The 14,913-nt window shown below is 49.0% G+C and overlaps 1 protein-coding gene across 1 annotated transcript in view; it reads left to right on the top strand.

The window, feature by feature from the left end:
• Window positions 1-14,913, top strand: part of VAC14 (VAC14 component of PIKFYVE complex) — a 137,871-nt gene that overhangs the window by 54,736 nt on the left and 68,222 nt on the right. The window contains exon 13 of the mRNA XM_036751805.1: window positions 8,432-8,588. Coding sequence (XP_036607700.1) covers window positions 8,432-8,588 — 157 coding nt within the window. The remainder of the gene's footprint in view (window positions 1-8,431; window positions 8,589-14,913) is intronic.

Genomic DNA, 14,913 nt, shown 5'->3' with positions numbered 1-14,913 from the left:
AAGCTCCATGGAGGGGTGACCACCTTCCGACTGGTTCATGATGAACAGGTGGGATTTTACCAGGTAGAGATGGAAGGTGCAGGCATCACAGAATGTAGGAAGCAGCAGGGATAGAGCTGCAGACGCAGCAGCGTGATCTCCAGTGTGGGAGGTGCCCACCAGGCCCATTTTGTGGTTTACAGAGAACATGAAAAAGATGTGGGGAGATAAGGAAGGGCAGCACCAGATCATGGCAGGCCTAGACTCCCAGGCTGAAGATGATGGTTTAGAGGGGACCTCAAAGCAGGAAACAGACCCAGGAAAGTTCAGTGTTTACACGGGGAATAAGTATCAGAGGCAAAACTGAAGCCCAGGTCCTCCAGCTCCACAACAGCGCTCTTCCTCTTGACCTGAGTTGCCTTCCTCGGCTCCATTGAAGGTTTTCCACCAAGGACTGTCCTTAGGGAAGCTCAGCCCAGAAGCATTATGAGCTGTAAGCCAGAGATGCCAGAGCCTGACGCACTGACAGGCATGGAGGGGGTGGCCTGCACCTCTCTTGGCCTCCTGTGAGGGAGCCTCTAGAAGAGATGCTTGAGAGGACTCACCTTCCTCATGCTAAAGGCATGAATTTTCTCTGGGGTCAGGAGACTGCCAGCCCTCAGAGCTCACTCTCATGGTTGCCATGTGATCAGCATCTGGGAGCCAGAATGATCCCACATCTCAGTGTCAGAGCTCTCCCAAACAATAGATCCATCTTGGCTCCAGCTGAGGCATGGCTGTCCCCTGACCAGAGCTCGGTTCCCTAAAATAGAACCATCTCAGCTGACTTGAAATAAGAATTGAACAGTAGTGGTGTTCCTTCCAAATCTTTGGCCTGAGGAGCTAGCCATGTTTGCGGAGTCCCTTCAATGACCAGATGGCAGTGCCAGCCTCTTCGATTACTGCTGTCTTCTCAGCCTTTACGTCTGTCCCTAGCCCATAGCACCCCATGAACCACCTCACTCACATTTTCCCTTGCTATCCTGTAAGTTGCTCTGCTTGCATGCTTGTGGTTTCTTTTCAGAAACCAGAATTTCTTCCGAGTTGTGTATTGGGGTTTTTTTCCTTCTCTTGAGATGGCTAAAAGCCGAATTGGCATGAATTTCTTGGGCAACTTCCTGCTGTGGATAGAGCCAGGCCACTCCCTGGCCCCAGTGCCTGGGAACAACACATGGTCAGAGCAGGAGAAGCCCTCCTGGCTGAAGCAGCAGCAGGACCTGGGGCATCCTGCTCATCACCAATGCCTGTCTGAGAGCAGGTTCTCCCCGGTAGAGCCCACCCCAGCCAAAGCAGTTGAGGTCAGAATTGGGCTGAGAGCCCGCTTTCCTCAGGCTTGTGCACGGACATTGCCACGGCAGTGGAAGCCCACAGAGCCCAGAGTCTTGTATTCTCTCCTGGTAACCATGTGATGGGTGCCCAGGAGACAGAATGGCCTCTCCACTCAGCCAGCTGCCTAGTAACCTATATATAGCTGGTGTTATGTACACAGCTATACGCTGCAGTTGGCACAGCAGACCTCTTCTGCATTTGTTTCCTGCACACACAGTGAATTGATAATCCTATGAGTATACCCCCCTAGTTCCCAAAGTAATAGGCTAGGATGATGCAAATAAGCAATGCCCTGAACCAGCAGGAAAAGACCTGAGGGAGGTGAGAGGCAAAGCAGTGTGATCTGGGTTACATGCAGCTTTAAACACAGCCCGCTTTCATTTTTTTCTCCTCCCTTTTCTGAAGATAGATGGTTGCTAGTATGGCCCCCAGAGTCCTGTGTTTACTCCTTCCATCATTAGTTAACAGGCATTGTATAACAAATATTAAGTGCCTATTACATGAGTGGTGCTCAGGAAAAGCTTTCAGAAGTTAATTTTGAACAAAAACAACCCTAGGATCCACATCTCAGCATATGTTTGAGGTCAGACACCAGGGAAGTGAGGCATGATAAACAAATAAGACTTCTATTGAACAAGAGCAGGGGTTGTTCTTAGCCTGAGGCCTGTTGACTTTGATTTTGAACTATTTTGATATAACTGTATTTCAATATAATGGGTTTCCTTTGTAAACCTATCTTTTATGCATTTAAAAACTTTCTTCTCAGAGGGCTCCATCAACTTAACCAGACTGTGGCCAAAGGGGTCCATGATACAGAAAAAGGTTAAGAAACCCTATAGCATTGTACCTTCCTGGATTTGAAACAAAATTGGTTCCACCTAACCCAAGAAATCTAGCCCTTTTATTCCCCACAGTCTAGACTTTGTCTTTGTGAGGTTTTGTTCCTTAGCATGGATGGGATTGGAAAGCTCTTGAGCGAATGCTTGGGCTGGGTTGCTGGGACCCAGATTGTATGCACAAGGTTTTCTGAGCGTCGCCCTTCTCAGCTGCCCTTTCGCAGGCCTGATGGATGATGAGGGCCTGGGGGTCTGATTGCTGCCATCTGTGATGGCCTGTTTGTTTTGGGTAACCAGGGCCGAGGCCTCCAATCCCTGGTACCAGATGGAACTGCATTCCTCCAGAGCCTCAGGGGGGCAAGCACTCTGGGGCTGATTTTTCCTTGACTTGGGTTCCCTGCTATCTTTCCGGGGAAAGAAGAGGCTCTCTTCCTATGAGGAGAGTTGGGAGATAGTATTGGGGAGTGGGGAGCAGGGTACCAAGATATATTTAGGATAAGCTTCCCAGCTGCCTGGATTATTCCTATCCTCATTAAACTGCAGAAATTACCTTTTATAGTCAAAGATTTCAGAGAGATAGCTCTCCATGTCCTGACCCTCACAGAGGAAGGACTATGATTTCTTATAGAGCATTTGTGTTCTCAAACTACCACAGTGCTAAGTGGCTCTACTTGACCTGAGTGATGTGACTTTACCTAGATTTGAACAGGCTCTCAGATCTCCTATCCTACTACTCCTGGAATCCTCTGGGGAAAAGAAATGAAATAGTTTGTGACAGCAGCTTTTCACCAAGTAGAACTTATCCTCTGACCTTAGCCTGACACTCCCTCCTTCCATCTAACCCCAGAGACATCCCTCAGTAGGCTTCTAAGCCATCTTCTTGGCCATACCTGGAGCAGGCACAGTTCATTGTCAAGTGAGCTAACTTCCAGAGTAAAGAGGGAGCTAGCTCTTCCCTAGGCCCATAAAACTGGCTGGGTGAGCCCTAGGACTTGAGCAGCTCCCTAGTATTAGGAAATTGGAAGGGAAGTTGGTGATTCCAGCAGACCAGGCAGCAATCTGTAAATCCTCTGGTGGAATTTTTGAAGAGATAAGAGAATGGGCCTGGGGGGGGGGAGGGTGCAGCTCCTCCAGGACCCTTTGTCTACCTCAATTCAAGACTTCCTCTCTTCCTCTTTCTTGTTTTCAGGTATTTATTAAGGACCTAATGTATAATATAAATAACATAACATAACATACAATAATAATGTGCCTAGCTGTGGCTTCATTTCCAAAGATCTTGATAGGGCCTCCTCACCTGCTGGTTTGGTGAAAGTTGGCCTGGCCTGTCTCTATAAGCTTAAGGAGCAGCACCTTGGTTATGGAGGAGGAGCTGTGGCAGAGTGAAACACCCTGATTGGTAGATGTATCCTTGAAAATCAGGGTTCATCTTTTGGGAGGTCCTAGAAGGGATTGGGGAAGTAACTTAGCTTACTTAGCCCTGAAGACTGGGGACACCCTGTCCCCATAGACCCTCCTTTGCCCTAGAGAGGAGCATTTGCATTAGTCGGCTGGTCCTCGAGCCTGGCTTTAATCCCTAAGCCATGGGAAGGCAAGAAGGCAAAGAAGTCTTTGCCCCTTCCCCCCTTTTGTAGGCCCTTCCCCAGCTGCTTTGTCAAATGTTTCTAGTACGCAGTTGTCAGTGGTCCTTTCACTGTGCTAATGGCCACCCCACTTCGGAACGAAGGGACCCAGCTGATGTGCCTTTCTAACACCCAGCCTGTTACCATGGCAATGGCAGGCACTCCGCTACTGCAGAATATTGCTTTCTTGTAACCTTCCTCCCTTTCCCTCTCTCACACACAAAAAGAAAGCACAAGTGTTTTATATTCATTTTGCAAACGGCTGTGCAGTGCATACTAATTGTCTGGCTTGCTCCTGACTTCCCAGGGCCTTATCCAATTCCAAGAGCCAAGGCCTTGCAGGAAAACCTCAGCCAGGAAAGAAGACAGCCTAGCCAGCTAAAGAGAAATAGGCAGGACTCATTTTTCTGGAGGTAGGAGATCAGGACAAAAGTAGCATGACAGGTTTCTATAGGGCCCTTAATGTATCCTGTAAAGAGGGCCTTTATGTTTACCTCCTGCCTCAAGGATGTCCCTTCATGTGTACCCAAGGGCCCACCTCTTTGGAACAGCAACCCTGAGGGTCTTCCCCTCCCAGCTTGATTTTTTTTTTCCTTTTTTCTAATTAAAGGGGCCATCCCTTGACTTACTTCTTAAAGAGGCCTATTCACTGAATGGGTGTTACCTCACTCTAAGTGAGAACCTGAAAAAGCCTTAGCCTAAAAGGGCCAGGGTCTCCCATTGCCTCCTGGGCCATCTCCAGTCACCCTGGTGAATGTCTGATCACTGGACCCAGATGGCTCTGGAGGAGAGAGTGAGGCTGGTGACCTTACACAGCCCTCCCTCACTCAAATCAAAGCCAACTGCAAGTCATGTCATCATTTCCCTGGTGTCATGGTTCTCTTCAAGAACAAAGGATAAACACAACAACCCACCTCTGATGCTTAGAGATCCTAAAAGCCCTGGAGAGGAGTCTGAAATTCCACCTGAAGTGGCGGCCCCTTTGCCCTTGCAGCCCTACACCTTGTGATTCTGAGGACTGAAGAGAGCCATGGGCTCCATCCAGGTGCTTCTAATGCCTTAGAACTCTTAACTCTCTAATTGCCATTCTTAAAGAGAGGGAGGCATAGATGGAGGAAGTGACTAAGTTAGGATTGGCACCCAAGGCTCTGGACTCTGCGGCTTCACTGGATCTCTATAAGCTGATCCCCAAATCCTCCACACTGGCCTTCGGCCAGAGTATAAGGACGTGGTTTCTAGCCTTACATGCTGTCGAGCAAGTCATTCCCCTCCCCGCTTCCTCTGCTTTCTTCCCAGGTTGTCTCTGGGAAATGGGTATCCTGTAGCTGGCAATGACCATTCTCTGAGCTCTCTTCTGAGAAGCAGCTTTGGTCTTTGTTCAGCCAGTTGTACCTGAGATGAGACAGGTGATTTTTTGCCAGCCATCAGATACCAAAGACTGACTTTTGAGGTTATTGTGTAACCAAAATTGAATTTGCATTAATTTGCTACTTGGTGTTCAACTTTTTAAAATAAGAGAATTAAATATCTAAACTATGCCACTTCTCTGACTGTCTCCTCTAGGTCTCTCTGTGTGATTCTGGAGGAGAGAAAGAACAGGATCACGCAGACTCAGCTCGGGGGAGAAAGTGGGTATTATCACTGCTTAGGCCTGCTTAAGACAAGGAGTCAGCCGCTGGGCACTAGATGTACGAGATGCATCAGAACATCTTTTAACCTGAGACTGATGCATGTCAGAAGTAGGTGGGCAGTGCCTCTCAAGGGAGGGTGAAAAGTCAGCCCTGGCTTAGGCCAGCCCTGCTCCTTTGGGCACACAGCCACCTCCTGTGGCATGGGAGGCTCTGCACTCAGCCCTCTCTCCTCAGAGAGTGTGGTGGTTGTTGCAGGGAACCAGGCATCTGGTCCAACACCAAACATTTATTAAATGCCTCTAGTGCAGGAGGTGCTAGGCTAAATGCAGGAGTATCGGTGCCCCACCACAAATGCCAAACATATGCATCCCTGGGCATCACCCAAACTCATCTTCCCAACCAGCTGTTGCTGCTTGAGTTTTAGTTTATTGACTCCTTTCTCTTCGTGACTGTATTTGCTCTGTGTTTGCCAGATGGCCTCAATTCCTCCCTCTTCAAGGAGAGATTGAAGGTGAGCTAGGCAACTAGCTGGAGGTGGCCAGAAGGCCAAAACCTCTCAGAGACATAAGGTCATGTGGTGTGCGCCTCATTGTTTGACCTTGAATAAATCACATCCCTTCCTGATGCCAGGCTTGTCTTCCATTATAAAATGAGGGAGGAGAAACATGTTTGCTCAGTAGGAGGAAATAGTCACCATGGCCCGGGGTACACATGTCCCAAGTGGTCGGGGAGCTTGGAGGCAGCCATTAGCATGGCAGTGGTATCCTCTCTGATAGCACAGTGGCCCTCCTGGCTTGCTCTCTGCTTCCTTCCAGTGCCCTTCTCATCCCTTCCATTCCTTTTTCCTTCCATCGCTGAAACACAGAGCATTTGGTCTGCCGGTTGTTTTTCCCAGTGGAGAGCTGCAGGCAGTTATTTACCATGTTTGTGAACACAGGGACCTTACCTGTTCCTCAGAGCCCTTGTTTGGCAGTTTATTGAACTCTAATCTCTAAGAGCTCTGAAACACTTTGCCGTGGCGTTTGGCTGCCACTTCACCCTCTGGTGGCATTCTGGCTGTTCTTCTATGTTTGTATTGCAAGGTATCCCCCACACCCACATGTGGACCGAATGAGGGGATGCTGAGTTTTCTTTTCATCTATTTCATCCTAAAATTCATTTACTGAAAACAGAATAAAATTCTGAATTCATCGAAGGACAGTTAAGTGTTTGTCATGTAGGTCAGCAGTAAGTGGATTTTAGGGATAAGACAAAGGTAATCACATAATTGTGTAGAGCTCAGGGAAAGTAAGTATATGTGTTCTGTGCCCAAACTATGTGGAGTGAAGGAACCCTCCCTTCTCTTCTGATCAGACTGGGAAGGCTTCATGGAAGGGCTTAGATTTCAGGAGTTACTGTTGTGATAGGAGAAAGCGCTTAGTAACTTGTTGGAGAGTGGACATTTCACTCACACTCTGCTGCTCTGGAGAAGGCATGAACAGAAGAATGGACTGTGAAGGGGTCGCACTGGGCCTGAGAAGGAGATGGAGGAGTGGGTCCTGGGCTTGAGAATAGGATCAGGCTTTCAGGAGTGGAGGCCTGGCAGGAGCAGAGGGCTGTGCCACACCAGAAGGGTATCCAGATGCAGCTGTATGAGTGCAGACTGAGTCCTTTGAGGGGAATGTGAGTGCAAGGCAGGATGGTGGAGAAAAGGCAGGCGGCTCCATCTTGGAGTGAAGGGACACATTCTGACATGTCCTAGAGACAGTAGGCAGTGCTGGTGCTCCTGCCAGCCCTGTGGGACTGAGCCGCAGCAGATAGATAGACAAGGGCTTGGTCCCCTCTGTAGTTGCTGATCACAGCCACAGTCACAGTGTCCTCTGTGTCCTGTATGGTGGGAAGAGCAAGAGACCAGGGACAGAACCTTGGGGGGACTTGTTTCAGGGGCAGGGGAGTTGACATCAACTCATGAGAATGTACTGATTACTCAGACAAGTGTGGTGAGGTGATCCTGTACTGGTCGCTGATGAACATGGATGCCATCACTAGGGTTGTTGGAAAGGTAACATAGTATTTGTTCCTAACTCCACTCTGGCCTGGTGTCCATCCTGAGCGATCTCAACTGCTGCTCTGCCCCTCCCGATGCAGTGGCTGCCCTCAGCATGGCCCCACTGGAAGACAGAGAGACAGGCTCATCACCAAAAGACTGCCTGGCCATGGGAGAGTGAAGTTTTTGGCCCAAACCACTCATGAAATCATTAAGAAGTAGAAAGTAGAAGAGGTGTAACTTTTGGTAGAAGAAGTGGAGGTACTGTCCACATCAGGGAAATCACAGAGCTTCTGAAGGAGGGGAAGGAGGAGAGCTGAGGCCATCCTATGCTCCCCAGGCCAGGATGGGCCAGGATCACTTGACATCATTTTATCAGTATTGTGGCATAATGTCTTATATGAGGAGAAACTGAGTGGGGGAAATGCTACAAAGCATCACACAGGGCTTAGTATGTGCCCGAGGAGAGATGCCATAATAGACACGGGCTATGGATCACACAGAGCTCAGAGGGGTAGTACCTGAGGGCTGAGATGCCAGTCATTGATTAGTCTCCTTTCCCTGAGGGCTCCCATGAGTCTTATCCAGGGACTTAATTCTCCGTAGACAAAGAGGGCAGTGAGTTACGTTTTGGTTGGCAGTCTTCAAATCTCAAGATTCCCCCTTCAGTAAATTACGTTGTTTTTCTTATTATAGGCCATCACGTTACATTTACATAAAGTTTCAAAGTGCTTTCCCTTTGTTGGGCTCAGATGGTTCTCACAACCAACCAGATTTCCAGCTTTGTTCCCCCTTCCCACATCCTGAAATCTGATTTTTAATCTTACCTATCGTGCTTCTCCATATTCAGAGTTAGGCCTTCAGTTTGCGAAGGGGTAAGGGTTACAACATAAGCTTCTCCCCAGTTCATGTATGGTATGTCCTGTCCTCTAGCTCTTATTCCCTGCTACTCTGTTTCTCTCCCCTAAGGTTATCCTGAAGGACTTGGAGGTTTTGGCAGAAATCGCATCGTCCCCCGCAGGCCAGACAGAAGGTCCTGGCCCCTTCGACAGCCCCAACCTGCGGGTCAACCACTCAGATCTGCAGGCACCCACCTCCGGCAGAGCCAGCCTGCTGGGTCCCCCTGGTAAGCATTCCCCTTGAGTTGGCATGCTAGAAGCTGCTGCCATGCCTCCCTAGCCCTGAGCGTCTTGACAAGTCAGGTATCCTTTTTTTCCTCCAGAAGCAGAACATTTCACTAGACTACATCATTCCTTAGCCCTGGAGCTCAGCCAAAGTCTGAGTAGAGAGTTTCTCAGGCCTAAGTGATCAATAAGTTTCCTGTCAATGATTTCTTTCCCGCTCTGAAGGACTGCAAATGTACAGAGACTTCTTCCTTTGCACTCTGATGCCCCCTCAAGTGGTAGGAAATGAGGAAAAGCATCTCTTCCCTTCATACCTGCCTTCCCCCATGCCTGGACCAACCATTTTTGTTGGCACTCAGTAATGTTCTCTAACTGTAAAAGTTACAAGCTTAGTATAGCTTTTCCCCTGGGACAGAGCTCCAAATCCTGAACCTAAGAGCTCCAGGCCAGCTCAGGACTGGATAGGGCATTTGTCTCCAAATGTTGCAGGGACAGAGCCTCCTGTGCCCTTTGCCGGGGGATCAGGGACAGGGGGTGCCCTCAGGTGCACAATGGCTGGGCTAACAGCTCCTTTTTCGTTAAAATCTAAAAATAGTGGACAGTGTGGCAGGCAGCCCAGACAGGAGATAGAGATGATTCAAACAGGATGCTTGAGAACAAACCGGAGTTTGGGGTGGGAGGCAGGGGGAGCAGAGCTGACTTCCCTATGCTTCGCTTCTCATCTACTTTCCGGTTTACAGGTTTATTGTTTTGTTTCTCTTTGTTGTTTTAAGTTTTATTTTAACTTTTATTATCAAGTGCAGATTAAGGAGCATACATGGTGAAGTGGGTTTTAAGTGATCCTGTGTCCATAAACTTGGGCTGTTGACAGCCCCCTGGCTGGCTGTTTATTCCGCCCTCTGCAGAAGAAGAGAGCTTGGCCTTCCCCAGTGCCCTCCCCGCCCCCTTTCCCTGCCTGCCCATCCTCACCTATGTCACCGCCCCCTGAGGCCAGAGTTGATAGGGCTGTGTTTTTGCTTCTGCTTTCTTTGCTGTGCTTTGTTTCACCTAAATCTTCCTGTCCTTCTTTAGATTCTCCAGATGTCTTAGTGTCTTAGTGTGCAGCATTCTTCCTGCATTCATTAGCCACAGTGTGTTCAGCCATTCCCCAGTTGATGGGCACCTTCTTTGTTTCCTGTCTTTTGCTATTATGTATGTGTTGGTAGGAATATTTTTATACAGGTTGGGTTGTTTCTCTGTCAGTAACTTGCTTGGGGAATAATCCCAGGACTGGAGTCCCAAGCTCTGCATATTTTTATAGCTACTGTTTATTATCTTATTGCTTTCCCAAAAGGATGGATCAGTCTTCGGCTCCACTGCAGTGTACTTAGAGCATGCCTGGTTTCCCATGCCTGCACCAGCATGGGTTTCTCTCCTTCATTATCCCACTAGGTTGATGCATGTGAGGTGAAATCTCCCAGTTATTTTAATTTGTATTTCTTGGATTATTGCGATCTTGAACATTTTCTTTTCACATGTCAATAATTTGTTTCTTTCCACAAGTGTGTGCCACAACCCCTTCTGTCCTTGGCCTATCAGTAGAAATAGCTTGACCCTGGGGAGTTGATGTGATGTAATGCCAGGGGTATCTCTGGTGCTTCCGAGGGTGTCTCCATCTAATGGGGGAGAAGTTGTCCATATCCTTGGACATTGCTTACATTCTGCCTCCCAAAAGACATGGCCTTGTTTGTCATCTCCCATCCTTTCTGGTGATGGCGGACTGGTGGGACATGCTGACCCAGAGGGAGCTCTGAGAGGCTGTACCTTAACCCTGATCTGCATTTCAGGGGCTATGAGTGGTACAGCAGCAGCCTCCACCTCCCAGCCCCTGGCTGATCTAGTAACAAGTGGAAAGGGCTGGAGATCAGGAGGCCTGCGGTGACACCTCCTGGGCATGTGACTGCGGACAGATCAATTAACCACTCTAGCCTCAGTTTCTTCTTTTGTAAAATGAGGGTGATGATATCTGTCCTACCTGCCTCATAGGAAGCTGAGGAAAGTAGAGCCCCAGAGTGCTCCGCAAATGTGAGCTGCCCTCGGTGATCCTGGACTAGGAGCGAAGAGCCGGGATCCCCTTCCCACAGAGCTCCTGTGCCACCTGACTGGCTGTGAAAGTGGTCTGTGGGGGCAGGGGGTGTGTAGAGGAAGAAAACGAAAAGATGTGGAGCTTCCCCCAAATAAATTGGCCTGTTTCTTTTTGCTGAAGAGGGTACAGTTGAACCCTCTTCCTCATCATTTACGTTCTAGCTGCCGCCTCTTTCTCAGTAAAGTTGGAAAAGGAAAGGGGAAGGGGCCTTCCAGCCTCACCCCGACTTCTCTTTCCCATTTTCCCAGGATACAGTTGTTTCCGTGCCACTGAACCGGGCTTCCTTCAGGCGTTCTGTAGATACAGTCAGGGAGGCAGCACCCCGCTTCCTGAGTCCTCGCTCAGGTTCGCTTCCACTCTGACGGACCGTCTTTTCCCTTCCTTTCTCTCTTCTCTTCCACTCCTCACCCCAGCAAGAATAGGAACCGAGGTGTCTCTCAGCCTCACAACTTAGGAGCCTGACTTACGACTGTGACGGATGGAGTAATTTGTGGAACAGTTTTTAAAAGAGAAGAGTGCGTTGTCCTGGGGCGTTGAGATCTGGCAGACTTCATCTTCTTCATAGTGGGAAGGACCGGAGAGAGAAGAGAGGTTAAGATTGAGAACAGCTTGTGAGTGGGGAGGGGCAGCAGCCAGGAGAGCACATCCTGTGGGGAGGAGGCTAGCGGAAGAAGTGAGTGCTTGAGCATCAACACCTCATGTCTCCTGGTGCCAGAAGTATTTATCATATTCCCTGATTCTCAGAGTTACTGAAACAAAGTTATTTGAGGCAGAGCAGTCAGAGAGAGTGCCAATTTCAAGGCAGAACCGAATGCTAAGGCCCCTCTGTGCTGAGGCCTTCCTGTGATCCCACAGGATCCTGATCTCCCCATCTTCAGAGACCCCTTTTCTTCCACAGAGGAGACAGTCTCCATGAAGTGAGTGTGGTCCTTTAAAGCAGAGTGGTGCACACATCAAAGGGCTCACTGATATTGTTTTTCTTTAGAATGAGGTTTTTTACCAGCAGAGGGCCTGAGGGGCTGGATTTTTGAGTTGTCCTGTCCCAGCTATGGGGAGAAGATGGGGTGGGTACTCTTGGGACAAGTAGGGACTAACAGAGCCTTAGGTCTGGGTCCTTATTGTCTAGAAGAGTGAGGCAGCTTAGAGTAGGTTATGCTGGGGGGTCAGAAACATCTACCTTTGGCAGGGGTGCTTCTGAAATATGGAATGGGTGGAGTTATAATGGAGAAAAAGCAGGGGGACTGTTGCTGTATCTGTTTCCAGGGCTATTGGCCTGGCAAAGATTGGCATATACTTTATTCCAGATTTACAGAAATGGTAAAATAGACTGATAAGGAGAGAATACTAGTCTGAAAAGAATTCTAGACAAGCTGTTCACTGAACTCTGTGCTTTTTTGACTCTCCCTGCCCCTCTAAGAATATAGGGGGTACTGATAGAAAGACAAAGGCCCACCGAGATAATATGACCAACCCATAAGGAATCGGGAAATATTAGAATAGACAAAGACCCTGGCCCTGGACCTAGGCCCAGCCTTTGCAGCCTTTTCTCTGCAGGTGAGGGAGCCTCAGTCTCAGTTGATGGGACTTGCCAATGGCTGAGAAGGTTTAGGGTGACTGTCTAGCTCAGGAAGCCCTGTAGGAAGCAAACCATCAATCAGGGTTCCCCTCCAAGCGGCCTTTTCTCAGTTTATTTCTCAGACTTTTGAAATGTGGTGGGGGGAGGAGGGGATGTCTTTTCTGCATCTTGTTCTTACTGCATACATAAACCAGAGGCCACAAGGCCAGACCCTCTTCCTGTTTAGGGAACGGCTTCCCTCCCATTCTCAGGAGCGTAGCTTTTAGAACTCAACAGTCTAAACTCTGCTTTGTTGCTTCTTTTTATGGGTTTGATTCCCTCCCCTTCCTCCATCACACACACAAAGAGATTTTTTTTAAAGCATAGGAGATACAGCATCTAGGGAAAACCATAAGGCTTTATAGGAAACCTAATGCCCTTCCCTTCATGTTGAACCTGAAAGCCAAAGCTCTTGGAGACTTAGGTGCAGTGACCAGAAGTAGAAAATTACAGCATGGAAGAAAGGCTGGTGCTGCCTGGCCTCGACAAGGCCCTGTTATGATTCCAGGAGCTCCGATGTGGCTGCCTTAGGGGCATTTTTCTCTCTTGGGCCACACCAGGGCCTTTGTGAACAGAGGCAACAGCCCGCTTGGCCCTTTCCATTTGCACTCCTTGTCCCTATTACTCAGTCTTGTCTGTTGGAGAAACTTCTGTCTGTGGAATCCCAGGCCGGGCAAGAGAGCAGTTTGTGGGGCCGATGAGAGATGATAGCATGACTGCCAGAGATGGTGATGGTGACGGTGACAGAGGCCAAATCCATATGCTGCTTCTCACGAAGAGGCAGGGGCGGGCGTCTTAGTGTCTTCTGGAGGCGTTTCTAGCTCCTAAGTCTGGTGGCCCAGAATGAGGAAAACCTCTCGGGTGTGGTGTGACTCAGCTTCTTTCTGTGCTTTTCCCCCTCCCCTTCACCATTTGGTTACTAGAGGGTGGGAAAGCCTTGCTAAGCTCTTAGGAGGAGGCAATGTTATTCCTGCTGGGATAATTTCTCAGCCCCCTCAAAGAGCCACAGCCAAAGTGTAGAATCTCTTTGATCAAAAGACTGTTCTTCAGCTTGTCCGTCTTCAATTGCTCGGCGGACCAAGTGACCCAGGACACTTCTCTGCTATAGGCAAAGTGGATGGCCAGGACACCTGGAGAGATGCAGATTGGCAGGATCCTGTAGTTTGCGCCTACGTGCTGGACTGGTCCTGCCAACATGGGGCAAAGAGAGGTCATGTCAAGGCTAGTCCTCCCCTCAGTATTCATACCACTGGCCTTTTCCTTCCTGCCACAGAACCCATTCCTCCTGGGAGGTGGGTGTTGCTCTTGGAGCCAGACACAGAGCCACCCAGAGGGAGGTGGGGAGGTGTCCTTCCCTCCCCAGCTGTCTCCTAAGCCCTTTGTAGCTTCCTCCTGCATCCATGGTGCTGAGGCAGCATCAGCCTTCCTTCTCCCCACCTCCTTCCCATTGCTGCACTTGGCTGCCAGCCCTCCTTCCTTGCAACAGCTGTTTTCTTGGGACAGGCGGGTGGGTATCCATTTTCTTTAGCCATTATCAGCTAGATTTTCTTCTATTACCCATTGACTAATTTTTTACTGTAAAAGCTGCAGCCAAAAATCTGTGCTGGATTAAGTTAAATTGCCCAGGTTGGACATTCCCTTCACTGGAGTGGCTCTGTGGGGTGGCCAGTAAATATGAAGGGGATTAATCTCTGCAGTCAACCCCACTTGTATCTTAAGCCCCCTTCTATCTGCACTGTCAGGGGGGTTACTTCCCTTAGTGGCTCTGCTGCCCGTCAAATCATTAAGAACCCATTTTCTTCCTGATTTGTCCCAGCCATTTAGTGACTCTCGGTGGGTCAGGGCCAAGAACTGGGAAGCAGAGATAGAAAGAAGGATCAGGACCTAGGAAGGAGGAGTTAACACTTGGGTTTATAGGCTTTAAGAATTAAGCATGTTTAGGAATAAAAGATTTTGCAGATCAGTCAGAATGTACCTTGGACATTCTGTTGGGAATCTCTGCTGCCATGTCTGGATACATTTCTTGCTCTTTCACGCATCTGACACATTCCTATCCCAAGTCAGGCAACAGTTGAACAGACCACCAGGTTTGGGTTCTCCTTCCCCACTGGTATTGCTGCTGAGTCTTCCAAGCTGCCTGTCCCAGCAGGGGAAGTGGGTGGAGTGGGGGGCCCGGCCTACGTTAGAACTGAGCTCAGTGGCCGACATTTTTACATCTGGTTTGAGTGAACTCTAACTTGCATTGTGTATAAAGAACAGGGCTATTTTTATCCTGACATGTGAGGTTCCTTCACGTCATATCCACAAAACTGAAATCCAAAACATCCCCGAGAAGGTTGTTTGTGAGACATTCTGCAGATTCTCATGTCGCCACATCAGGTTTCACTTAGTAACATCTGTAGGACCTGGCTCCAAGGCCGCTGACTAAAGGAGAGCTCCCGACTGCATTTGTCTGGCCCTCTGCTTTGCAGCCCAGTCACGTGAGCTGCTTGACAGAGCTTCAGCAGGGCTTCCCATCCTGCCCCAACTGAAAATGGGAGATGGAGGGGAAGCAGCTCATTAGGAGCACTTGGTGTTCCTCCATGTT

This window comes from Trichosurus vulpecula, chromosome 3, assembly GCF_011100635.1.
Source record: "Trichosurus vulpecula isolate mTriVul1 chromosome 3, mTriVul1.pri, whole genome shotgun sequence".
NCBI classification, from domain to species: domain Eukaryota; kingdom Metazoa; phylum Chordata; class Mammalia; order Diprotodontia; family Phalangeridae; genus Trichosurus; species Trichosurus vulpecula.
The sequence above is the reverse complement of the archived record's forward strand: the minus strand, read 5'-3'. Positions and strand labels throughout refer to the sequence as shown.